This window comes from Echinops telfairi, unplaced genomic scaffold, assembly GCF_000313985.2.
Source record: "Echinops telfairi isolate 266 unplaced genomic scaffold, ASM31398v2 ScPeMD7_31;HRSCAF=116, whole genome shotgun sequence".
In the NCBI taxonomy this organism is placed as follows: Eukaryota; Metazoa; Chordata; class Mammalia; order Afrosoricida; family Tenrecidae; genus Echinops; species Echinops telfairi.
The window spans coordinates 15,974,538-16,002,136 of NW_022103928.1; the positions used below are offsets into that span (position 1 = coordinate 15,974,538).

A 27,599-nucleotide genomic window follows, 5' to 3' on the forward strand; every position below is an offset into this window, starting at 1 on the left:
CACTGGGCTTATCACAGGTTCCAGGGGACTAAGTTGATATATTGCATCTACAGGATTGATAGTACTTTTAGCAATCTGCAGCAATACAGAGCAGGGTTTGATGGATTCTACCATGATATTTGTTTCTCTTTGAGAGTTTCAATTTTCTTTCTCTGTTCATCATCTCTGCAGTTTTGAAGCTTGACATCAAAAAGCTTTGATTGTTCTATAAAAATTTATAGATAAGCATCAGCCTTGGTGAGTTTCTTATCAAATTCTTGGATGGTGAGAACAAATCCTGAATCTAAACTCCCAGAGGGGGGCAAGAAAAAGACAGAAAACAGGGAGATATTCTCACCCAAGGCCTGGCCCTGAGCAAGCAGCAGAAACCAGGGGACTCAGTGGTGGGGGCCGGCCCCTCTTCCAGACCCTCAGGGTCTACTCACTCCACAAGAGGCCAGCAAGAAAGCCATTTGCCAGGGCCCCCACCCTCTGTGCCTCCAGAGGAGGGAGCCTGCACCTGCTCCCTAGTACCCCTTTTCCTTCCTCCCATGACTGGATCCTCTGGTCTCACTTTCTACTTTTTCAATGCTGTTCTGTCTCTAGGGAGCCCTGGTGGCATAGTGGATTTTGCCTTGGTCTGCTAAGCACAAAGTCAACAGCTCAAAACCATGAGCTGCTCCATGGGAGAAAGATGAGGCTTTCTACTCCTGGAAAGAGTTAGTCTTAGAAACCCACAGAGGCAGCGCTACTCTGGCCTGTATGCAAGTTTAGTTATCTGGTCTTAATACCAGATTCTCCGCATTGCTCTTTTCTCCCAATGTTTTCCTGGCTGTTGTTTACTCTTCCAAATGAAAGCTTGGATCAATTTCTCTCATGCATTCAAAATCAAATAGTTGGTATTTGCATTAAAATCCCAATTAATTTTATAACCTACCTTAAGGAACATGGGCACCTTTGATATTCCATGGTTCTAAGACTGTGGTATCTTTCCATTTATTCACATACCTTTTGAAGGCTTCACTAGAGATTTAAATTTTCACTTGTGCAAGTCCTCTACATTTCTTTCTCTTTTTTTAATAATCATTTTATTGGGGGCTCATGCAACTCTTATCACAACCCATCCATCCATCTATTGTATGTCAAGCACATTTGTACATTTGTTTCCCTCATCATTCTCAAAACACTTGCTTTCTACTTGAGCCCTTGGTATCAGCTCCTCATTTTCCCCCTCCCTCCCTGCTCCCCTCTCCCCCATGTACCCTTGATAATTTATAAATTATTATTTTGTCATGTCTTACACTGTCTGATGTCTCCCTTCACCCACTTTTCTGTTGTCCATCCCTCAGGAGGAGGTTATATTGTATATTTCTTATTTTTATGTCCTCTGCATTTGTGCTATTGATTATGAGGGTTTATTCTTTTATATTCTCCATCTAGCAGTTATTTATCTACATGAAGGACAGCAGTTTCTGCACAATTTGGGGGCTCATTCTTTTTAACTTTTTGCTGTAAAGTGGGTGAAGGTTCACAGAGCAGACCAGAGTGTGTACCCCCACAACTCACACACATTCTGTCTCCGTCACCCATCGCAGTGCCTCCGTGGACCACTGCACCCCCACTTCCTCCCTGTGTGTCCTGTGCCCTTCCTCCTTCTGGCTAACCCTTTAAACTTTGCCCTAGAGTACATGTGGCCCCTTTGATCTTAAGCAGTTTATTATTCTGACAACAGGGTGAGTTCGGTTCCAGACCTGAAAGGTGGTGGCTTGGAACCATACTCAATCACTGTCTGAGGCCAGCAAGCCTGCTATCTTTCATGACTTTGAGTTTTGTTCCACATTTTCTCCCACTCTGTCGAGAACCTTCTTATAGGATTGCTTTCAGAGTAGTCGGGAATAGTAGCCCTGGACCATCTAGGTCTGGTTTCAGAGCCTTGGAGACCAATGTTCGCTAAGGGTCCATTAGTTCCATTTGAACTCATTGTCTCCATATTATAGATTTGTACATGTTCCTCCTGTTCTTTCCTCTATTTGGGGTGTGTGTGCCAGGTGAGGGGAGCAGGGGGAACCAATGGTTGCATTAATATCACTGCTCACCCAAGTAGGATATAGAACATTGACTGTGAAATATGTTATGCCATCTACTCTTGATGTTGAGACTCATTTTGACACTTCCGCTATCCTTGCCTTCACCAGGTCCTGCTAAGTCTACCTTTACGTTGGGTGTAAATGCCTCTGCCTCTACCACCCCTACCAAGTCTACACAAGTGCAGTCACTTTGATTTCTCTTCTGAACAACCCCATTCTCCACACAGCAGCCTAAATGATTTTTTCAAAAATTAAAAGTATCTTAATATCCCCTTGCCTAAAATATTTCTGTGGTTTCCCCTTATACTCGGGATAAAATGCAAGCTCCTTATCTCAGAGGCCAACAATTATCTGGTGCCTGCTGAACTCTAGCCAGAAGGGCTTCCAAAACAACCCACCTTCTTTCCTGTCTTAGACAGCGTCCCCCTGCTCTCTCCTGTCAGGAATACCTTTTACTTCCTCTTCTTTGAGATACCCATCTTTATAGACCTTCTTTTGTCCTCTTCTTATTCTCTAAATTTCAATTTGTCTACACACAGCCCTGTGACTTGCTCCTCCAGAGGCCGACTCTGTCGACAATCTAAAATACCTCTCCTTTCGTCTCTTGTACAACACTTAGAAAGATTTTTAATTATATACAGGCTCACATATTTACTTACTTTGTATCGCACTTTCCCCCTGGACTATGAGTTCCTCTGCTGTCTGTAAAGTGTATGGCACGTAGTGGGTGTTCAATAAATATTTACTGAATGAATGAACAATTGTTTTCCCTGTTCACATAGTCAAGGATAGGGACGCTTCTCTTTTTATTTTCTTTCCCTCTTCTTCTTAGCGCTTTTCCTTCATTCACAGTTGAAACCCAGTTACCATATACCAAATGCTCACATTTTAAAGTCCCCAGCTTCCCTCAAAAGCTCAATACAGAGCAACATAAATCTCTTTCTGGTTTTCTCTCTCATACTCACAAAATATGTAAGACTACCTTCAAATAAGAAAACACATATTGAATGTCACAGAAAAAGCTCATTACACATAGTTGATGAGATAGTTGTTCCCTTGGGGTACGAGTACTTTCATTTTTTTCTTTATATATTGCCCCTTTATTTAAAAAGAAAAACACTATTTTTTCTCATTAAAGAAGTAATATATTCTTGTAAATGTAATCCAGCATGGAACTCAGCATCGCAGACAACCAGATGTAAAAGATCTCCATAATTTCCAGTCCCAGGGATAGCCACTGTTCCTATTTTGCCATATTGCCATCTTTCTAGATGTCTTACCTACACACTGATCATATTTTAATGCAGACTAAGGTACTGTGATTTTGGTTTGTTCCTACTATCAGGGGACCCAGTTAGACAAACAGCTCTGTTACCTGCTTCCTTTAGAATACATCTTGAGCATGTTTATATGCTGAAACACGTGACTCTTCCTCACTTTTTAAAAAGATTTCCTCATAGTTCATTGCATGTACTCTCCTTTACAGCCCCTTTCCCATTGCACCTGGTCCGGGGGAAACCCCAAACTCACACTCCTGCATGACTTCATGGGGGCTGAGAAGGTCTTGCAGTTTTCTCGTTTTCTGTTTTTAAAACTCTCACACTTCTGGACACTGGGATCAAAGTTGCTGATCAGGGGGGTCATTTCTCTATTTCAACCTTCTTCTTGTTGGCAAAAGTACTGTCAAGCAAACAGAGGGACTTCAAAAAGTTGGTGGGAAATGTCCATGAAATTTTCCTTCTATTTGTCACACACACACACATACACACACACACACACACACACACACACACACACACACACACACACACACACACACTTTTATAAGTTCAGTGGGCCCAGATTCCTGCTCAGAATCAATGAGTTGGCTTGAACTGCAAGACGTGCTGGCTGAAAATATTTTGCATGTGTGAGCTTAAATCCGTTTTCCAAGCATGCCGCTTGCGCAGGGAGGCCAAGAGCAGCTAACGTTTATTCCAGTTATGCTCATCATGAATGCCACTGATGTGTTTTGTCAGACCTGTTTTTGAGTGGGGGAAAAAAACAACTACAAAACCAATTATTTTGCCAACATCTGATAGGGACTTGACAAGGCCCTAATTGCTAGGCTTACATTTCAGGAAGCAACCCATTTTGTGCTATTGGTGCCAATTAATACAAAGGCGGGTGCACGGTGAATACACTATTTATGACTGGCATTGATTTGATGTCACATAATCTCATTACCAGGTCAAGCTGGTACGTGCAAAGCACTCAGATTGAAAACTTATGCACATTTATTTGGAAAACAAAGATATTCCTCTCAGCCACCAGCCCCTCTTAAGTTGCTGGAAAAGTTTGAAAAGCTCTTTGGAAAACTTCTTGGTAGTGGGCCCCTCAACTGACTCATCATGGGAATTCAAACCTGGCACCCTTTTCATTACTGCACGGTAAGCCTCTCAGCCATATGCTGCCTTTATAGCAAGGACAGTGGTGCAGCCCGAAGCCATGAAGACTGGGGGTTAAACCGAAGGCTCTAGGAACTCCTAGGGATGACGTGTGCCCACCAGACCACAGAAGAAGGCCAGTCTCCAGAAGGGCCAGCCTTGTACGCAGAGAAATGAGTGGTTTGGGGGTGCTCAGAAGACCTCCTTAGCCCCACTTGGCCAGTGCAATGCAGTGGTTTAGGAGTGCAGGCCCTGACGTCTAACTGCCTGGCTTGGAAGCCCTACTCAGCTGTGCAACCTGAAGCACGTTACTTAGCTTCTCTCTCTCTTAGTTTCATCGTTTCAACGTAAAGTCGGGTTGAGGGGGCGGGAATCAGTCCCTAGAAAAGGACAACATGCTTGGCATAGTAGAGAGGCAACAACAGAAAGGAAGGCCTTTGACCAGATGGACTGGCACAGTGGCGGCAACAATGAGCTCAAACATCAGAACAATTGTGAGGATGGCACCGATCAGGCAGTGTTTCCTTCTGTTGTACATTAGGTTGATATGCGTCAGAACCAACATGATGGCGTGTAACTATAGCAACAATGCTATTGTCCCCTTCACTGCTCACTCAGGAGGCTTCACATGGCACGAGCAGTCGGCAATCACTGAAGGCTAAACATTATTGTACTCAGTTAACCATTAGGAAAGATGACATTTTAAGAATCATTTGCATGCACAGTGACTCTTGTATGTATAAAAACATCTCCCTGTAAAAACAATTGTTGGGTTGTTGTTTCCAGTTCAAAGGGAATATTTTTAAAAAAATCATTTTATTAGGGGCTCATACAACCCTTATCACAATCTATACATACATCAATTGTGTAAAGCACATTTGTACATTCATTGCTGTCATCATTCTCAAAACGTTTGCTCTCCACTTAAGCCCCTGGCATCAGATCCTTATTTTTCCCCTTCCTCTCCACTCCTCCTCCCTCATGAACCCTTGATAATTTATAAATTATTATTTTGTCATATCTTGCACTGTCCGACATCTCCCTTCACCCACCTTTCTGTTGTCCATCCCCCAGGGAGGAGGTTATATGTAGATCCTTGTAATCGGTTCCCCCTTTCCAACCCACCCTCCCTCCACCCTCCCGGTATCGCCACTCTCACTACTGGTCCTGAAGGGATCATCGGCCCTGGATGCCCTGTGTTTCCAGTTCCTATCTGTACCAGTGTACATCCTCTGGTCTAGCCAGATTTGTAAGGTAAAATTGGGATCATGATAGTGGGGGAGGAAGAAGCATTTAGGGACTAGAGGAAAGTCCTATTGGGCTTCTTCAAAAATTCTAATTAAAAAAAAACAACGATAAAACAATGTGTAATAAAATGCAAAATGGGATTTTTTTCTTTTTTACATTTTTATTGTTGAAAAGATATAAAGAACACAACTTTTGCCAATTCAAGTTGTCAATTCACTAAAACCAATCGGAACAATCATGTTGTGTAACCATCACAAATATCCACTACTGAATTTTCCACCCATCCCCATAAGCAAAAACGCAAGGCTACCTAAGTAATAATCCTGCTTGCTGTGTCCCCAATGGCCCTGGGACTCACTCTAATCTTTTTCCTATCCTGATATTTCATATTAGTGAAATCATACATTATCAGTGTTTGTCCTCTTGTGATTGCCTAATGTCACTGCAAAATGTTTTCCAGGTTCACACCTGCTGTGGCATGTATCAGAGCTTCATGTGTCTTTATGGGAGACTACCGTATTCTTAGACAAGTAGCAGAGACATCATGCTAGAACTGTTTTAGTTCGTTTCATTATTTCCATGTCATAGACATGTGAGCATGTTATGTACGGAAAATAGAGTAATCATTCATTGAATATATGTACGTACCATATTTTATTTAACCATTCATCTACCAATGAATACTGAACCATTTCCACATGTTGGCCATGGTGAATCGTGATGAAAAGTACGTGGGTCTATTCAGATCCATGTTTTCAAGTCTCTTGACTTGAAAATTCCAAAGAATGGAATTGCTGGGTTATGTGGTTGCTTTGACAATGTAGTGGTTACATGTTGGGCTGTGATCGCATGGCTGGCAGTTCAAAATCACCAGCAGCAACTCTGGAGAAAGACCAAGCTTTCTACTCCTGTAAAGTTACGTCTTGGAAATCCACAGCGGGCTCACTGTACGTCAGCACTGACTCGATGGCAGTGAGATGGTAGCTTTATATTAATCTTTTTGAAGGGCAAACTATTTTCTAGAATGGCTAGACCATTTTGCATTCACACAGCAGTGCAAAAGGGTTCTGATTTCTCCACACCCTCACAAGCATTTGTTACTTTCTAAAAAAACTCTCAGCCATCCTAGTGGGAGTGAAGTGGCATTTCATTGTGGTTTAAGTTTGCTGCTTCTTAGGAGGGCCTAGCCCTAGACATGGCTGACTCTAGAGGAAAGGAATCAGGATGAGATGTTGATTAAAACATGACTTTTCTCGAGTATACCACACAAAATAGTGATAATGTCAATGTTACCCTGTATTTATGTATACCAAAGAATGACTTTCATAAATAAACAACAGTAACAACTACCACATCGGCTCTGGGACCTAAAGCTACATTTGTGGCAATGGCCAACTCATCCATTAAAGGACTATTTGTTAAGTGCCTACAGTGTGCCACTGCAGATACAAATCTCTCTCAGGGGGGTAGGGGAATGAAATGTCTTCTGTTGTTTCTTCTTTCCATGTCTCTATAGTTCACCAAATTATTCGGTGGGCCTATACAACGGGGCATGTGTAACATTAATAGAAGGGAGTGGTCAGTTTTTAGCTGTCACACCCCTGGCTATAAGAATTAGTTGTCTTATCAGGAAGAAAAAGAAACACCAGGATCATTGGATGTGAAGCACATTCCAGATTTTGTTCTGCAGTGCTGGAGGCCAAGACCACAGGCACCAGAGAGACGATGTTATTGTTGTTGTTAGACATCATTGGACTAGCTCCAACCCATAGCAACCCTAGTACCACAGAATAAAACACGGCCCGATCCTGTGCCATCCTCACAGTTGTTCTCATGTTTCAGGTCATTGTTGCAGCTTCCATATCAGTCCATCTGGCCAAGGGCCTTCCTCTTTTTCACTGCTTCTCCACTTTACCACGAATGATGCCCTTCTCTAGGGATTTGTCTCTTTTGACAACATTCCAAAAGATGTGAGATGAAGTCCCACCATCTTTGTGGAGAATTCGGACCCTATTCTTCCAAGGCAGACTTTTTTGTTCTTTTGGAAATCCATGGTATTTTCAATAGACTTCACCAGTACTGTACGAGGGGGTACCCCAAAAACCCAGAATTTCCCCCCCAAAGCTATGTATTTATTTATTTATTTATTTATTTTACAAAACAACTTTATCACCTTCAAAGTATTCCCCATACACTTAGTACATTTGTCAAATCTGTGATTCATTCTTACAAAAATTTTTCAAGCTCATCTTGAATGGCTGGCCGCACCTCCCTCATTTTTTTATCTTCACCTCTTCTACGTCATCTTTTAACTGCCCTTTCATGTCCCTCTGCATTTGAGGAAACAACAAGAAGTCACGTGTAGTGAGATCAGATAAGTAAGGTGCATTGGGTGCATTGTCATGGTAGCAAAACCAGGTCCCCGTCTGCCACAAATCAGGCCTTTTTTATGTTGTACACTGTTAGGCAATCTTTTAAGAACCTCTAAATAGAAAGCTTGATTAACAGTCTGACCTGGTGGAACAAACTCCAAATGCACTACGTGTCAATTATTTTCCTCTGTTCCAGAATTTGACCTAAGTCCAGAATAAGGTTTGTCATTAATTGATATTTCATCTTTTTTGAAAGGAGAAAACCACTCATACACTTGAGTTTTTCCCATAGTGCTGTCCTTGTAAGCTGTGTCCAACATCACAAGAGTTTCTGCAGTATTTTCCCTCAGCAGGAAACAAAATTTCACAGCCGTATGCTGTTCTCTTAAATTGGGTATCACACACACAAAAAAACAAGGTTTGAGTAAAACTGCTTTTACAAAAAAATTCACTGTGACCAGTGGAAACCTTCCCAGGTGACGCCACTGGGTGCACAAACTCAGAGAGAGCTGCAGGATGCTTGTCTAGTTAGCTGGCGGGGAGGGGAGGTTGGGGGGGGGGGCGATGCTTACTATGAAAGTTCTACTCCACACAACACAATTCAGATTTTTTGGGGGGGGTACCCCTCATAGTTCAAATGCATCAGTTTTTCTTCTGTCTTTCTTTTATTCAATGTCCAATTTTTACATGCATATGAGGCGACTGAAAATACCATGGCTTGGATCAGGTGTATCTCAGACCTTAAAGTTACATCTTGCTTTTCAACATTTTAAAGAGGTCTTGTGCAGTAGATTTATCCAATGCAGCATGTTGTCTGATCTCAAGCCCGCTGCTTCCATGAGCATTGACTGTGGATCCAAGCATGACAATATCCTTGACAGCTTCGATCCTTTCCTTGACTTGTCTGTCAGTTTGTTATATTGTGATGGTTTGTGTGTTGCTGTGATGTTGAATGCTATGTCACTGGTAGTTCAAATTCCAACAGGGTCACCCAAAGTGAACAGGCTTCAGTGGAACTTTCGGACTGAGAACAGATTACAAAGATGGAATGGGCTCTCCACTCTATAGTTAGCATAGAAACATTGTCACTTACGGGGACCATGAGGCAGACCAAAGGATCTAGGCTGAGACCAGAGGCTGAGACAAGGAAACAAGACAAGGGGAAGGATTGAGATTCTGAGACTGTGAGGCAGGGCCGCAGGCTACCTGCCTGGCCCGCAGAGGCAGAGGCCAAGGAACCACGAGGCTGAGGACAGAAGAAAGACTTGACTGCTGGCTAAGGAAAGGTACTGCTGTGGGCCAAGGGTCATATCCGTGATGATTTCTGATCTTGGCTTGTGGTGACCCATTGGCTTCCCCAATAACTCCCTGCTCCTGCCCTGCACTTTCATCTTGAGTGCTGTGAGTTCTGGTGGCCATCGAACCCAGCAGAAAAGCGGAAGGTCATGGGAGGAATGGCTGGTGGCAGAATAAAGAATGATGGAGAACGAAGGCATGTCTGACTTCTGCCCCATGGCAATAGGGAAGCCAGAGGAGGTCAGAGATGTCCCCACCCACTCCTATGTGTTTCCTTGGAGGGATAAGTTTAGTCTTACTCTCTTGTAGCTTCATTCAAACAAAAGATATCAAGCAACAACAACAATAAGTAACAACAAAATCATGACGTGAACTAGGAGAGGAGACGTTCAGAGGCAAGTTTGAGAGTCCTGGTGAATCATGATAGTCCATGCTAGCTAGCATGGTCCCTAACAATTGTCCTGACTCGTGCCCTTACAACAGACAGTGACTTTTTAATGAATTATATCTTTACCTAAATTTTGGAGAGATATGTGCATATATTATTCAAGACAATACACGGGTAAAATTGACTTTTGAATAAAAACATCTCATGTCAACGCTAGTTTGCTTTGTTTTGCATAAAATTAATGAAACATGTTACCAAGTTTGCGATATAAAACAAAACCTCATTGGCATCTACTTGCTTACTCATAGAGACTCTATAGGACAGGGTAGAACTGCTCCTGTGGTTTTCCATAACCGTAACTCTTTATGGATATATGGGAAAGCCCCATCTTTCCCCCCAAAGAACAACTGGTAAGTTTTGAACTGCTGACCTTGATCACAGTCCAACTTGTAACCACTATGCCACCAGGACACCTTGCTAACAGTCTGTAAAGAAGCCCTGGTGGTGTAATGGTTAAGTGCTCACCTAATATGCGAAAGGTTGGCTGAGTTCCAGCTCACTCAGTGGCTCCAGGGAGGAAAAGAAACAGGATCAGAGAGCACTGCCCAAGGTCACAGAGCCACAGAGCTCAGGCAACCATGAATTTCCTGGTTGGTTCTTCCCTCGACAGTATTCAGTGCTACCCAGTATTCTAGAACTCACCCACTCAGGAAACTATTCGCTTTCATTCTGGTCCCTCCCTGTCATTTGGGTGTGTACTTTCCCTTTCTGTGGAAATACATGCCTTTGCTTCACAGCTCCTTCCTGCTGTTTCCCATGGTGTTGAGATAGTAAATCTTTTGTGATGTCTTCTCTCATTTCCGCTCATCAGACGGTCTCTCCCAAGTGATTGATGTCAGTTCATCACTTCTTGGGAATTGGAGGCTCCCACCTATCCTACAATCATGTTCCAAACCAACAAAGCCCAGAAGAAGATAAGATGAAAACCGTCTCTCCATTAATTCCTGGTGACCTTAAATAGCTCTGCTTCTTTCAGTGCAAACTTCTCAGTATGGATTCAACTCTTTTGTGCTGGACTCTGCTGATTCTAGGTATCCATACAGAACAAGTCTCCAAACTGTGTGTGTGTGTGTGTGTGTGTGTGTACATTCTTTATACATGTATAAAGAATACATCTTAACACAGTTGATCCAAAATATCAGTAAAAAAATAATTTGTCTTGTGGACTCCCAACTCTTGGAAACGCCACGTATTTCAGAGCAGAACACTGCATAACCGTTGATTTACAACACATCTTCTTAAGAATCATTGATTCTTACAGATGTTTAATTTGAAGATGAGCTAATAAACTAAAGAGATTAAAAAAAATAATAACCTCACTGCCATCTAGTCAATACTAACTCATAGTGACCCCATTAGGACAGGCTAGAACGTGCGTGTGTGTTGAGACTGCCACCCTTTAGGGGAGTGGAAAGCCCATCTTTTGCCTTCATAGTGCCCAGTGGTTTCAAACTACTGACTTTGTGGTTAGCAGCCCAATGCATAACCATACACCACGGGCGCTCCAGAGGCCCCCAGAGAGACTTATTACCTTCCCACCTTATCAGTCCATTTGGAAATGATTAGGTTGTATCAGAAGCCCTGTAGTATCAGTTTCTCTAGGTATCGGTTAGTATATTGAATTCCTGATCCCTCCCCCCATTCCTTGCTAAAGTGTCAGGAACCCTAGGCACTTTAATTTGTGAGGAATTTTATTTTATAATGACGCAAAGAAAGATTATGCATGAAGAGATGTAATTTAGTGAACTCTTTTGAAGATTTCAGAAAAAAAGATTTAAACGTCACTCTTTAAGTCTCTGTATGTACACATTGTAAGTGTCCCTATTTTACCACGTTTACATTGTATACACCCATTATGAAATTCCAGTGGTGTCATTAGGCACCACTTGAATTAAAAGCTTCTTTAGGAAACTTCTGTTTTCTCAGGTTATTTGTTCCCTTTACATGTGCTAATATTTTCCAGAAAAGGGTATTTGGTCCCTAGTTTGGGTAGTTACCTAAAAAGTAACCATCTCAGCACTGGGACACTTGGGTGAATATTTTTTAATTACGTCTTTTAACTACAAGTGCCATTTCCCTTCTGTTGCACACACACACACACACACACACACACACACACACACACATCTGGTTTTTCTGGCATAACTTCTGACTTTCAGAATTACATCCCAAAGCGGAGGTAGTAGTGTACAAGTGTTTGCTTTCAGTCAATCCAAGCATCTCCTAGGCTGAATGCAAGCGGAAGTGATTGAAAAAATTCCTTCAGGGACTGGTGCTTGCCCTTGGGATCCAGGACGTTCCCTTAACACCCGCTCCCCCCCTTCCCCCCTCCAACAGCAACAACTAATCCCGGGGCCGCCAGGGGCGCCTAAATCCCGCCCCTCTAGTTGCCAAGAGCGGTTCTTAACCTTTTTTGGACCGTGGACCTGCAGAAAGCTATGGACGCGGGCAGGGGTTAGGGAAAGCACAGCTAACAAGCTTTGAGAATTTGCAGCGGGGTGGGGGGTGGGGGCGTCGATTTGAAACAGCCAGAATCGCAGGATTAAAAATCCCAACTCTGACACTCTGGATTTGGGGCGACTGAGTTAGAAGCGGGGCTCCGGTGCCAAAATCGCCTGGGTGAGAAACTGTGGGCCAAGAAAAGGCGCTCTTGCCCGGGGCCACTGTCATTTGTCAGAAACCCAACGAGGAGGCAGAAAATTCTAAAGGGGGAAAGGGAGGAGTGGCGAAGGGCCAGTGGAAACAGACGCAGGAGATGGGGGCAGAGAGAAGGTGAGAAAAGGGAAGAGGAGAGGTGGGGCGGGGGGATGCGGCCGAAGGAGAGGGGCCCAGCGGGAGGGGCGCTGAGAAACGGACCGAGGGTCAGAAGAGAAAAAGAAGGGAGAAAAGACTGCCGCGCCGGGGACAGGAGAAAACTTTCTCCTCGCTCTGAGGCAGGGTGTCTCTGCAAAGCCCACCTCAGCGAGGGGGGTTGGGGGGAGAGAGCCAGCGCCACCACAGTCCTGGCGCCTCGGACCTCCGCCTCTGGCAGCCGGCGGGGCCACCAGCTGGGAGTCCCGCACCGGCTGGCCGGGGCTGGGGACGCGGTCTGAAAGGAGGCGGTCCCCGCTCGCCTGGCTTTCTCCTCCCCTCTCCTCCTCCTCCTAGAGGCGTGCACCCGGGGTATTTGAGCGACGGCGCCCGACCCGCGCCCCCCCCCCGCAGCCCCCCATTCAAGAAGCCGCTCCGCTATCCCCGCCAGCACAGGGCGCGCAGCGCGCCTCGGAGCGCACGCTTCCCCGCGCCTTCTCCAGCCGGCTCGCGGGACATTATGCGGCCGAGTGGCGGAGCCCCTGTGCTGCTCTTCTCCGGCTTCCGCGGCTCCTCCTGCGGCCCGCGCGGCGCAGCTCACGGCAGGCGGCGGCGTTGCTCAGCCGAGCGCAGTCCCGACCCGCGCTGCTAGACCTCAGCGGCTCCGCCAGTCAAAAGTTGGCGCCGGCCGCCGGGCTCCGCGCGCTCGCTTCGCCGCCGCCGAGGAGGGCGAGAGGGAGGCTGTGTGGATCGCGGGGCCAGGGGTGGGGAGCCCTGAGGGTCGCGGGCGAGGGGTGGGGAGCACCATGCAGTTTGTTTCTTGGGCCGCACTGCTAACCCTCCTGGTGCAAGAACTGGCCGAGATGGGGAGCCCAGACGCCGCCGCGGCCGTGCGCAAGGACAGGCTGCACCCGAGGCAAGGTAACAAGGCTTTGCGTCCCCCTCCTCCGGTCCCCGGACCCCCTGTCACCAAAGCTGCCCCCTGCCCATGCTCGCCCAGGCGGGACCCCACCCTCTTCGTTCCTCTTTTCCTCGAAAGAATTATCTTCCGCTTTGCACCCTCTCTCTTTTGGATCCTTCCCAGCCAATTGCTAAGGAGAGACACAGAGATGAATGTAGTCAACTCTCCTCCCACCTCCAGCTTTTAGCCCGAAATTTTCTCTTCCCACCTCCCTGCCCCAAACCAAAGTTACTTAGTAACCTGGAGGCACTAGATAGCGGCACGTTTTATTTTATTCGGAGTGTTTATCAGGGTCTGAAATTATGTTGTGTATTTTGACTTGCTTATTCTGACTCCGAATGGTGACTCCTTCAGAGACTAGCAGGGCTCTTGTAACCGGAACATACATAGTAGGTGCTCAGTAAATATTTGTCCCCTGAATGTAAGAAAAGGGATTGACTTGAAAGGGGAAAGCCCTAGGCAATAAATCAGGGTACCCCTGTGAAATATGGTACCCCTTCAAGTGAAATATGAAAAAATTGCAACCAACTGTATTGGTTCATGCACCTATGCTTCTCTTTGCAGTGAAATTACTAGAGACCCTGAGCGAATACGAAATCGCCTCCCCCGTCCGAGTGAACGCTCGCGGAGAACCCTTTCCCAGGAACGTGCACTTCAAAAGGCGGCGACGGAGCATTAACTCTGCCTCTGACCCCTGGCCTGCCTTCGCCTCCTCCTCTACCTCCTCCCGGGCGCATTACCGCCTCTCCGCCTTCGGCCAGCAGTTTCTATTTAATCTCACCGCCCATGCCGGATTTATTGCTCCGCGGTTCACTGTCACCCTCCTCGGGGCACCCGGGGTGAACCAGACCAAGTTTTATTCCGAGGAGGAAGCCGAACTCAAGCACTGTTTTTACAAAGGCCATGTCAATACCAAGTCCGAGCACCGGGCGGTCATCAGCCTCTGCTCGGGAATGGTAAGTGGGCGCACGGTCCCTCTCTCCCCTCCCCTTCCCTCCCCTCCGCCTCGTCGTCCTTCTGAAGCGTCCGCTCCTGGAAGACTGAATTGCCTTCCAGACCGGAGACCCTAGCAGCGTCGGGCTCCCCTGGCACCAGTGCGGCGCTGAAGATCAGCGCGAAACTCGTCCCCGTCCTCCCGTCTGGCGGCTGCGCTCCGTGCGTGCGCTCACCCGGGCGAGGAGCGCACGCATCCGCCCCGGGGGGTGCTCAGTGTTGGCGGGCGCTCCGGCTGCGCTCGGCCCATCACTGTGAGGCGGCCCGGGGGTCGGTTTCAAACTCGTAGCAAGTTGCTAGAGTCGCTGGTCCCAGCTGCAGACGGACCTGCCCGGGAGCGGAGCCGCGGAAGGCAGGGTGACCGTGACGCGTTGGTGGCCTGTGGCGAGTCAGGAGTGTGGTCGGAGGCTCGCTGGCCTGGGCTCCCGGGAGTCCCTTGCCCGTAGCGGAGGGAGGGCCCGTGCGGAATCGACCGCCCCGGCGTGCTCACGGGGCCAGAGTCCCGAGGCTGAGCGGGATTGACAGGGCACCGGTCCCGTCCGCGGCACGGAGGGGCGGGCCCAGGGCTCGGAGGGCGGGGAGAGGGAGGGGCTCGGTCCGCAAGCTTCGAGTTAAGGTGGAAGTTGGGGGGTGGGGGTGGGAGGGGTGAGGCGCAGTCCGACGCTGCACCCTGCTGGCGGGGTGACCCCAAAAAGCAGGAGTAGGGGGAGGCAACCAGAGCGTTATCGTTTTCCCGGCGTTTCTACCACTCAAGGGGTTCCCCAGAGCCGGGCGGGGTGGGGAGCCCGTGGCGCCGTTTTTCTTAGCGAAAAAGAGCGAGAGGGCGGGGCGGCCACCTCCCTGCCAAGTACGCACTTAGCGGGGACCCAAGCAAGCTCCCTGGCCGTGGCCGTCCTCTGCTGCCACTTGCCCCCCAGCAGGTCTCACCGGGCATCCGCCCTCCCCTCCGCGTAAAGCGTGATGCCCGTTGGCAACATTCTGGCCTCAGAGAGGGAGGGTCCTTGACTTTCCCTCGCAACGTGCCAGTGAGCTGCGACACTGTGACGCAGAAACTTTCCAGGGTCAGGCTCTCCGAACGCACAGCGCTATTTATGGGCCATTTACGTTCGGCTCCCAAATGGTGCATTTACTTTCCCCTGAGCACCCACAAGCCTCCCGTCATTTTTCTTAGGTGGTGGTTTGAAGACTTACCTGGGGTGCTGAACTCTGCGCTGTCATTAGTGGATCTTACGCGTTTCTTGTCTGGATGCAATGCTTCATCCTTCTCTGTAACGGAGAGATGACTGGCTGGGGAGCGAGGGTTGAAGGCTGGAAGACATGTCCAGCCTGCTGACTTACTGGGATGGGGGTAACTCTCGGTAGCCACCAGCTGCGGTGCCCAGAACTCCTGGCTGAGAATGTTGGGGGGGGGGGGGGCGATGAGTCCTCGCTGCCCAAAACCAGGGGCCAGAGCTCAGGAATTCCTCCCATTCTTCAGGCAGGGTGGCCAGAAATCGAGCACCAGAACGCAGTCATCAGACAGAGAGGCCCAGATCCCAAAAGAGAACCCCCCAATTCTAAGATCTGAGAGTTATGTGTGCACATCAAATTGGTAAACAGTCTTTTACTCCTCCTCCTTCCCCGCCTCCATAACCCGTGAATCTGAGTGGCCCCGGCACTTGTATAAATATTTTGCTGCTCTGGACCTTAATTTCTATTGGCCAATTTTAGGAGGTAACATGCACGTGGTCTGGTTGGCAACTGTGGGCTAAGTGGCTAAGAGCTTCAGAAAAGGCTGCTCGGACTTTTATAGGTTGATTTATGTCGTGTTTGATTTGCAGCCTGCTGCTGTGGGGGTGGGTTTGGGGTGGGGGTCTAGCGTACATATTAAAGATAGGTTCTTTGTATATATCCTCAGGCTTGACTCTGGCTTTAAGATGTATCTATCTTACAACAGGAATTTATCCATCCTGCTGAGACACTTTCCCTTATGGAAATCCACACTCTTCAGGTTGGGCCTTGTCAGTGCACCTCCTAGCCCCATCCCCAATACCATCATTTATCAATTCTGTCTCAAGTGGGTCAGTTACCACTCCGTAACCTCACTATCCTTAATGTATTCCTCCTTCTTATGCCTTCTCAATGGGACCCGTGTCCAAGAAATATTTCCATCTGGCTTTTTCTCTGGAGTCATTTCTCCCCAATCTGTGCCAGAGGTTTTTAACAGACTATAGGTGACAGGAATGCATCACTCCCCTGTTCATGTGCTTTATGTACTTGGCTCCCAACTTCCTCCTGGAGAAATAAAAACTCCTTCTGGCACGTAGGCCCAGTTACAGTATACTCTCACATCCTTGCTCATCTCTTCACCTCGGCATCACAAATCCAATATTGCAGGCTGCCTGTTTTATGTTCATTTCCCTGAATTCCAACTCATTTTAGTCCTGTCTCATTGCCTGTGCATCTTTGAATTTGCTCAGTCTGCCCAGCCAACTTTCATGCTGAAAACACAGCTTTCCTTACAAATATGACTGACTTGTTTTCCTTGGGAGATCATTACTTAATCCTTCAAACCGATGCCATCTCTTCCCTCCCCACCTTCTCCGACACTTGTCTTTATCTCTCATATGATGCTTCCTGAGGATCTGCTTTGTGCTACAACCCTTAGTTTATGTGTCAAATCCCCTAGAGAGCAGTGGCAGCATCAATTCATTTATGCTCTGCGGTGTCGTTGTGTGTATCCCAGTTGCTTAATACATCTGTTGGACTAAATGATCCCCTTATCCAAGAAAGGCAAACTCTTGGGCCCAGAAACTGTCTCATGAAACAACAGCCAATTTGACTTTGGTATCACGTCACTTCCATTTATTGAGTTATTATATGCCTGGTGCTGTAGTAAGTACTTTACATATGCTTTATTATTCAAACCCTCACATTAATCCAATGAAGGGATTGTTTTGTGATTGCTCTTTCATACATAGGCTGTGAATATTTGAGGCCTGTCCAAGATCCCATGGCTAATTAGAGGTTCTAGCCCAGTCTTTTTGGCCCATGCTCTTAGCTATAGGACAGAGACTGAATGTGCAGTCCTAAAGAGAACTTTGTAGTTCTTTGCTAAAAGACCCAAGACTGAGCCAGCCCACCTGAGTTCTAGACTTGATACTAGCACAATCCAGCTGTGTCTGCTTCCCTGAAGAACTTTGGACAAGCCACTTCCTTTGGAGGAGGCCTCGGTTTTCCTATTTACCAAATGGGCCAGACCTTCCCACGATTTATATTCTGTCTCTGGTCGGTTTCACACATGGCAGCATGCTTCCGGCTTAGTGCTCAGAAAACACTATAGAGTTGTATAATGAAAAACAGTTGTTATAACTGAGTGAGAATAAATTTTAGTCCTCTTTTGTCTGATAACGAATTACTGTGTCTAGTGAGCAGTCGTTTCTGGTAACCATTTACTCAGCATGATGGTACCAGAACTGCCTTTTACTTAAACCAGCAGCTCACGAATCCCATGAACTTTTATATATATATATATTTCTAAGCTCTATTCCTAGAATTAAGGGTTTTGTGTATATGAGAAGGTGCTCCTAAATCTGAATATATATATAGATATAGATATATGTGTGTATGTATATCTGTGTGTGTGTGTGTATATATATATATATATATATATATATATATATATATATTTTTTAAACTTTCTGGGCCAGTCTGACATTAGTTGGATTTGGGAACCAATGTATTTGCCAAGTGCTTCACAAACTTTATCCCTTACATGGACTTTCTCTAGAGGTGTGGGCTCGGTAGGGGCAAATGGTTAAGGAGTTAATGTGCTCAGCACCAAACTGAAAGGTTGGAAGCTCATGGTCACTCAGAAGCACCTCAGAAGAGAGGCCTGGCAATCTGCTTCTGACAAAAATCAGCCACTGAAAACCCTGCAGTGCTCAGTTTCAACTCTGGTCACACATGAAGTCCGCAGTTAGAAATGACTCAACAGCAACAGGTAGCTATGGAGTGAAGCTCTATGACTCGAATTTTTAACGTGCTCCTGGAGAGTGCTGATGTTGCTACTGACACGTAAGGACAGTCATCAGTCATTTCTCTTGGCCTGTTGGTTTTCTTTTCTTCCCCGCCCCCGTCACAACCAGTGTATAGAAAAGTAAAGAAAGACACAATGCTCAACTCAAATGGCACAGCCACTCTTCTCTGTTCTTGTACTGTTTGGTTTGTGTTTTTCCACCCTGTGTCATCACTTACCTTTTTATAAAACCTGGTGGAGATGTGGGGAGGCTGGAAGAGTTACTTCCTGGTGGTAAAAGTCAGCATGGGCAGCCCCTGCACTATGCTATCCCCACATGTTAGCCAATGAAGTAATGATTAGTTCGTCTGTGAGACAGAGCCACTTTCATTGTTCTGCTAGACCTAGTAACTTTCTGCACTAAGACACCAGTAACACCAAAAGGCACTAATGACCTTTAAGCCCTTACTCTGTGCCAGGCACTTCGCTGAGTACTTTACTTGCATTATCTCACTTAGTCTGCTCAGTAACCCTCCCTTACATAAGGAAGCCCAGGCTCAGAGTGGTTGGAGAGCTACTTCATGGTATGTGGGCCAATGTTGGTGGGAAGACTGGAGCAGAGGGTTGTCTGCTTTCAGCGCTTTATACACAATCACTTAGAAAATGACCATGTGCCAGTGATACAGGCGCACCACTTTGAGTCCATTGTGCTCAACATCTGCTTCCTGAATTTGAATCCAAGAGAAGACATCTGTGGGGCCGGTTACCCTCTAGAGCTCACACTAGCCCAATTTTCCCAGTGTTTTCCTACAATAGCCTGGATTCAAATGGCTAGAACTTGGGCTCCAAGAAACCATTTCTTAGCATCAAATCAGGATGGCAGATCAAAGCAGTTAGAGTGACGTCAAGGATAAGGTACTGATGAGATGGAGAAGACCAATCAGCTGCTTCTCCACATTTGGAGGAAAACGGGACTTTCTACTCCCATGGAGCATTACCATCTCAGAAACTCAAGGGGCAGTTCTACCCTGTCCTCTGGGATTGCTAGGCACCTGCATGGACTGGCTGGCAGGGTTTTGTTTTTGCTTTTTCCTTGTCTCCACATTAGGCTGGCAGCATTTTCACTGTAAGCAGCTCATGTGAGGAAACGGACAGGGTTAGATGGCGCCTTCTCTACTTGCCAGTGTCCCCTTGATGTTCCCCTTCCAATTGTGGCTTTATGGTAAATCGGTCCCTTCTCTCTTTTCCTTTGCAGTTGGGCACATTCCAGACCCATGATGGGGATTATTTTATTGAACCACTTCAGTCCATTGATGAAGATGAGGATGAAGAGGAGCAAAACAAGCCCCACATTGTTTATAGAAACAGCATCCTCCAGAGAGGGCCCTCACCAGGAAGGCATGCATGTGACACCTCAGGTATTTGCTTCTTGCTTACACAAGCTCTGCTAGACGGGCCGGGTGTCACACTGCAAAGATGTAATGCTCTTATCACCTACATTATACTTGTGGTTTATTTACTCTTCATGCGAGTAGGCATACCTACCTCCATTGTACTGACGCAGACGCTAAAGAGGAGTGTAGTGTCTTATCCAAGGTTACACAGCTAATACGTGCCAGACAGAGAAGTCAAACTCAAAGAATCCTGGCTCGAAACCCCCCATGGGCAGAGCTGCCTCATTGGTTGACAGTGCTGGGTTTGGGGTTAAGCTGAGTAAGATCCGGCAGTTGGGACAGGAGTATCAGTCAACAATGGCTTGGTTTCTTCTGGTGTTTGATATCATTTATTTGCCTTGCCTGTTGTTTGCTTTTTTTCTGTTTTAACATTTCTAATTATAAAAAATGTCTGACAAATGGAACTCTTCAAGCTTTTGTTTATTTGCTGGGATTTATCTTATCAACTTCAGTGTGTCTTGTTAGCAAGTATTGGTTTAGCTGACCAACTGTGGCTTCAAAGAGTAGAGGGAGAGACCTGGGGGGTTACCCTGTCTGTTTTCCGTCCAGTTCCTACGTGTTTACCACTCGATTTTTGTCCACCCTGACCAGATTCTCTGAGGCTTTATGCAAACTAGTTTGATCTTTGTTGAGGGTATGTCACCTGGATACTTTGGAAAGTTGATGTCTAATTGTGGACCTCCAGCTGCAGCCTTGCAGTGACGCCTCACTGCCTTGAAGTCCTGGATACCTTATCAGTGGAAACTGTCCCACAAATTTGGTCCCATCTCTTAAGGTGTTGGTTATAACGTTCTCTTTTTAGAAATATTCTTGGACTTCCTATTTCTAAAGCATTGTACTCCGTATTCCGTTTTAAAAAGTTGCTTCCTCAAATTGAATCACTTCTCAAGTGTTTATGACATCGCTGAAGGAGATAAAATTTTAAGAGAGCTACCGGAGGTGACCTAAAACACTCTGCCAATGATGGCTTCTTTCATCTTATATCGAGAACTGGCTATTCTGCCACACTACCACGGTCTGTTTGCTCCTGAAAGGACTGCTGCTAAAGGGAGTCGTGCAAAAAAAAGCATAACACTGTTTGCTTATCGCTTCGCCAAGTCTTAGAAGAGCGTTGCATCTGAGGTCTTTGGGCTTAATCTAGCCCTCTACTGGAGTCTATCCACTAGGGCCAGATGGAGCCTAACTAAAATAGTTTGTCAGTTAAGACTCTCTAACGATCCAGAGGGTGTCTTCCAAATGGAGTTCACTCAGAAACAGCCCCAGCAGAATAGATGCTATCAAGACTTCCAGCCACCTGCCAATTCACTGTATCATTTTGTCACTTTTTAAAAAAAATTGTGAGACTGTGGACCTCTACCTTTTGACTTTTCCAAATAGCAAGTGCATATTTTATCCATGTGTATAAACATACCAGAGGCCTTCAAAAAGTTTGTGGAGAAATCTGATTATCTTTTAATTCCATTTTTTTCCACCAAGTTTTTGAAGCCCCCTCATATATAAAGCAGTACAATAAGTAATGATAGAAACAAAATGCGTGATCATCCCCTTTCATCTTATTTTCATATAGGCTTAAAGACTGCTCAGACAATATTTTTTTTTAGTCAGGTAGTTGAACATCTATTGACCTTCTTTTGCCTTGAAATGTCTCCAAACTAGCCCTTAAGAAACTCCTTGTTACAGTCTTGCTGTATACTGATATTTAATCTGTACCACAGACTGGTGAGGTGAGAATCACTCCTTTCTTCCTGTGTATATAAAGACACTAAGGCTCACAGAGATTAAGTAACTTGCTCACCATCCCTCAGCTAGGCCCAGACTCAAACCCATGTTTAGTTGCCTTCTTTCTTTGCGCATGTGAAGTGTGCGTGTGTGATAGAGAGAAACATGGGTCTTACTGAATACCGTCATTCAAAATGTTCTCAGGGCTCGTCTTTTAAAGTGACACACCCAAGTCATTGGACATGGGATTTTTGCATTGGAGGACAAGTACGGTCGAGTCCTGTTGAAAACACAGGGAAGTGAAGATTGAAGACAAAGATGCGTTCATGCGTCAACAAAGCTCACTCGGGTTCCAGTCATTAGAGATGTTTGGGCCTTTAAGTGTCATCTTCTAAATCACGAGTGCCTCCCCCCACCCCGGAATTATGTTTCTTCTGCTTTGCTTGCCCACACGGCAGTGCCTTCCTTTCCTGCACACAGTGTGTGCGTCAGGAGCCCAGCAGTTTTGATTGGGTCTTCCAAAGGTTGCTGCTGGACTGCGCCACTCTGGTTCTCTCTTCCAGCTGCTTCTGCACCGCTTTTTGGAATTCAGGAGCAGGAGGCTCAGCACAGTTCACCAGCAGTCCTAAGACCAGTGGTCTTCAACCTGTAGGCCGCGATCCCTTTGGAGGTCTAACCCCCCTCTCACAGGGGTCACCAGATTCATAAGAGTAGCAAAATTACAGTTATGAAGTAGCAACGAACATAATTTTATGGTTGGGGGGGTGGTCACCACAACATGAGGAACTGTATTAAAGGATCACGGCATTAGGAAGATTGAGAACCATTGCCTTAGAGGGATGGACCAGGTCATGGAAACCTCCAAAGTAGCCTTTGCACAAGACGTGGACACAGGTAGGCTGGGAATAGTCACTTTTGCTGGAGATTAAAAAGGGCTATCTGCCAATATCAGTCCATTCCGCTTCAATGATTTAACCCCTGAACAAAGGTTGTTAGCCAAGGGAGAGCCTTAGATAAAGGTACCCTAGGAGCCTCATACAACTGCAGATCGGAGTCACCGCTATGACTGGATTTAAGGCTACAGCCAATTACTGGTTTAGGTGCTTGTCAGGTTGCTGCTGACTCATAGTGGCCCTGTGCACAACAAAGTTAGACACTGCTCAGCCCTGCACCATTCTCACACTTCTTGCTATATTTGAGCCTATCATTGCATCCATTGTGTCAGTCCATCTTTTTCACTAACCCTTTTTTCCAGGGACTGGTCGGTCCTTCCTGATAATATGTTCAAAGTATGTATGAGGAAGTCTTTCATCCTTGCTTCTAAGGAGCATCCTAGCTGTACTTCTTCTAAGACGGATTTGTTCATTCTTATGGTAGTCCATGGTGTATTCAATGTGCTCTGTCGGCATCGTGATCTTTTTTATCCATTCTCCAGCTTTCACATACGTATGAGACAATTGAAAATGCCTTGGCTCAGGTCAGGCACACCTGAGTCCTCAAAGTAACACCTCTGCCTTTTCACATCTTTAAGAGGTTTTTCCCAGCAGGTTTGACCAGTGCTGCTCTTGTAGGCATTGATTGTGAATTCAAGCAAGATGAAATCCTGGAAAGTGTCAGTGCTCTGTTTATTATGGTGTTGTGTATTGATCTGATTTGGAAAGTTTTGTTTATGTTGAGGGAGAATCTATACTGAAAGTTGCAGTCTTTGGCCTTCATTAGCATGTGCTTCAAGGCCTCTTGCTTTTTAGTAATCAAGGTTGTATCATGCACAAATCACAGCCTTTCTCCAATCCTAATGCCATGTTCTTCTTCATATAGTTCAGCTTCTTGGATTGTTTGTACAGGATACAGTTTGAACATGTACGACAAAAGCATCCAACCCTGACCCACCACACAGAATCCCCATATTCTGTGGGGTGGCTGCCTCTTAGTCAATGTACAGATATCTGTATGAGCTCGATGAAATGTTCTGAAATTCTTAGTTTTTATGATCCATACAGTCCAATACCTTTGCGTTGTCAAAGAAACACATACAAACATCTGCTACTCTTTGCTTTCAGCCAACATCAACAGGGATAATCCCTCATGCCACCTCCTTTTGGAATTGGGCTTGAAATCTTGTAGCTCTTTGTGGATAAATTGCTACAACTATTTTTTAATAATGTTCAGCAAAATGTTATTTGCATGTGGTATTAATGATATTGCTTAATACATTTTACATTCTGCTGGATTACCTTTCTTTGGAATGGGCATATATATGAATCTTTCAATCAGGTGGCCAAGTAGCTGTCATTCAGATTTCTTAGCATTGTGAGTGAGTGCTTCCAGTGTTGCATCCATTTGCTGAAACATCTCAACTGGCATTCTGTCACTTGCTTTCACGATTGTCTTCGGTACAGCTTGGACGTCTTTGTTATCACTGGTTCTGGAATGAATGCCACTCCTTGAAATGGTTGAACGTGAACGAATATTCTTTGTATAGCAACCAGAGACTCTTTCCGGCTTCTTTCATCATTCAGTAGTTTCCCCCTAGAGTCCTTCAATATGTCAATTCAGGCATAAATATTTTCTTCCATTTTTTTCAGCTTAAAGACATGCCAAGCATGCTCTACCCTTTTGTTTCTCTAACTCCAGGCCTTTCGCATTTCATTATAATATTTTGTCTTCTAGAGGTACCCTTTGAAATATTGTGTTCAGCTCTTCTGTGTCATCATCTCTTCCATTCTTTTTAGCTTGTCTACATTCAAAAGCAAGTTTCAGAGCCTCTTCTGACAGCCATTTTGGTCTTTTCTTTCTTTCTTGTCTTTTTAAAGACCTTTTGCTTTCTTTATGGATGATGTTCTTGATATCATTCCCACATCTCTTTTGGTCTTTGATCATTAGTGTTCAACACCGCGAATCTATCCTTACAATGGTCACTAAATTCAAGGTGGTCCATTGGCTCTGCTGCATATGTTTTCATTTTCTTCAGCTACAATTTTAGACTTGCCAACTGAATTCTATTAAGCTTTTCCATTGTTTCTTTCTACAGTGGTAGTTGACTTGACTCTTATGTATTTCATCTGGTGAGATCCACATGGATAGAAGCCATTTATAATTATTTAAGAAGGTATCTGCAGTGCATAAGTTGTTGGTCTTGGCACATTCCTATTAAGCAATCATGGGTAGAGGGTCTATCCCTGGGCTGTACTTTCCAAATAGTGATCCTTTTTCCTCTTTGTTTCTAATTTTTGCATGCCAGTCACTAGTAATCACCAGTGCATCTTGAGCTGCAGGTTTGATCCATTTCAAACTGCAGGAGTTGGTAAACGTTTGGCTCTAGCCATCTGCTTTCTCTGAGACATGGCTCTCTCCGCCCTTTTGGAAAGCGTGTCTCTTCTTCGTTCAGTATTTGAGTTGGAGGACACCTTAGCAGTCAGTTCTAGTCTATCACCTGCGTTCTGTACATACGAGGAAACAGAAGTGTCTGAATGTTGAGTTACTATTTGCTGGAGTTGTGTTAGGTGCCGTCGAGGCATTTCCGACTCATAAGGGCCCTATGTGCAACAGAACCAAACACCGCCTGTGCTTGCAAGTTCCCCGGGATCCCCAGTGGGGTCAGGGACCTCTTCCTCAGGCCCGGCGGGGTGACTGCAGTGCCCTCTGCTCGGAGGGTCCTCAAGAACCTGACTTAGCTGCCTGCCCACCATCCCCCACTCCAGGAGAGCCACACGTCCAGATCATGGGCGCCATTTAGGTGAGTGTAGTGCTTTTGCAAGGCATTTCTTCCCAATCCCTTACATTGCATTTCCAGATGAAACCCCAAGTATGGTTTCATCAACACTTGCTATTTGACGGTGAACTGTGCGTAAGAGGCTTTAGCCGTTCGCATCAATGACCGAGACATGCTTTCTGGTAGGAGAATAAGAGAAAATGCAGGGGAGAAGGCCAACAGAAGTCTTTTTTATTTGTCTATACCTGAAAGAAAGTGATTTTCTCTGTCACTGAAACCCCTCCCTCACCCTCAGCAGGGCCAGCAGTTGTTTATGTCTTTAGACCTTTCAGAATCATATACTCATTGATCTGCTAATGTCACTTCTAGGAAAATAGTTGGATAATTGTGCAAAGGTATTTATGCAAGATGATTCAGTACTCAAAGTGAGAATCAAACAGGGTTGTTTCTTAGGACAGCAGACTGAAAACAACAAATCCTCATCCATGGGAGGATTGCAAAATAGCTACTGGGCGGTGAATCCAGTGGCTTCCTAGGTAACCCATTGAAAAGAATGGCAGATGAATGTTAAAAACAAGCAAGCAAACATGGAAATATATATTTAATAAACAAGGTAGGTGACAAGCTAATATGTATGGTATGATCTCATTTTAAAATATGGTAACACATGAGTGGAGATATATTTGTGTGTAAAGAAAAACATCTGAAATAATATGTATGAAAATACAAGAAGGCTTCAAAGGTTGGTGGAAAACTTCCATTATCTTTTCATTCCATTTTTCAATCAACTTCTGCTTTTTAAAACAGTTTTAATGGCATATAATTCACAAATCATGCAACTTAATAGCTTAATTATATTAAGAAGAGTTGTACAATCATCATTGCAATCAATTTTTGGACATTTTCTTTGCTCTTGTACTTATTGTTATTAGCTCCCCATTTTCCCCCAACCTCCCCTACCATCCCCTCATAAAACCATTAGCCCAGTTACTCTTTCTATAGATTTACCTATCCTGGATTTCATATACAGAAAACATTTAAACAAAATGAAACAAGCAAGAAAAACTCACAATTACCAAGTAAAACACAGAAAAATCACAACCAAAAAGAAATCAGAAAATATCAAAAACTAGAAACAAATTTAAAATGTGTCAAATGGGAGATCAAATTGTAACGTGTTGAATTTTAACACAACTGCGTCTGTAATCATCCCGAGCATCCGGCAGTGGCAGGAAGGCTATCCTTGTCCTTGGGCCACAGTTGGAGAGGCTCAACTTCCCTTCACTTTTTTTTTAACTGAAAGAACTTTAAAATGGGTCACAGGGGAGATAACATGATAAGCTATTACATTTTAACCTAACTACATCTGCGATAGTTGATTTTACAATGCTCTCTGTCTGATAACAAGGCTCGTCACATACCTCAAGCCTGGTCAGAGGGGATTCACCAGACGTTCCACCAATTTCTGCAAACAAACACACAAACAAAAACAAGCCAAAATCACTGCCAGAGAGTCAGTGCTGACTCAGAGTTACCCTTTAGGACAGGGTAGAACTACCCCTGTGAGTATCAGAGCCTGAAGCTTCTCTTGGAAGCAGAAATCCCTGTCTTTCTCCACAGAGTTGGCTGGTAGTTTCAAACTGCTAACCTTACAATTAGCAGTCCAGTGAGAAACCACTGTGCCACCAGGGCTCTTTAAAGCTCGCTTGTATTATTTCTGGTTGCTAGGAATGCAGGCAATGTTTCACTCTTTTATTTTATTTGCTTGTATTAAAAATAATGCACTCATGAAGAAAACTGATGGTGCCCGACTATTAAAAGATATAGCATCTCTAGTCATAAAGGCTTGAAGGTAAACAAGTGACCTTCTAGCTGAGAAGCAACAAAGCCCACATGGAAGAAGCACATCAGCCTGTGTGATGATGAGGTGTCGATGGGATCAGGGATCAGGCACCAAAAACCCAGAACAAAAAATCATATCAGTGTGAACTAGGGGGAGGGTGGAGTGGAGCCCCAAAGCCCATCTGTAGACAATGGGACATCCCCTCACAGAAGGGTCTCAAGGAAGAGATGAGCCAGTCAGGGTGCATGCAACTTTCCTCTAGTTTTTAAAAGCT

The 27,599-nt window shown here is 45.3% G+C and overlaps 1 protein-coding gene and 1 long non-coding RNA gene across 4 annotated transcripts in view; one reads left to right on the plus strand and one right to left on the minus strand.

Moving 5' to 3' along the window:
* LOC123521645 overlaps window positions 1-16,171 on the minus strand; it is a 95,056-nt gene extending 78,885 nt beyond the window's left edge. Inside the window, exon 1 of the long non-coding RNA XR_006680034.1 lies at window positions 15,792-16,171. This is a non-coding gene — a long non-coding RNA (uncharacterized LOC123521645). The remainder of the gene's footprint in view (window positions 1-15,791) is intronic.
* The window catches only part of ADAMTS9 (ADAM metallopeptidase with thrombospondin type 1 motif 9), a 177,734-nt gene continuing 163,587 nt past the window's right edge, over window positions 13,453-27,599 (plus strand). For all 3 annotated transcript variants that reach the window (XM_045289812.1, XM_045289814.1, XM_045289813.1), the window contains exons 1-3: window positions 13,453-13,567; window positions 14,172-14,563; window positions 19,853-20,015. In XM_045289812.1, coding sequence (XP_045145747.1) covers window positions 13,453-13,567; window positions 14,172-14,563; window positions 19,853-20,015 — 670 coding nt within the window. The remainder of the gene's footprint in view (window positions 13,568-14,171; window positions 14,564-19,852; window positions 20,016-27,599) is intronic.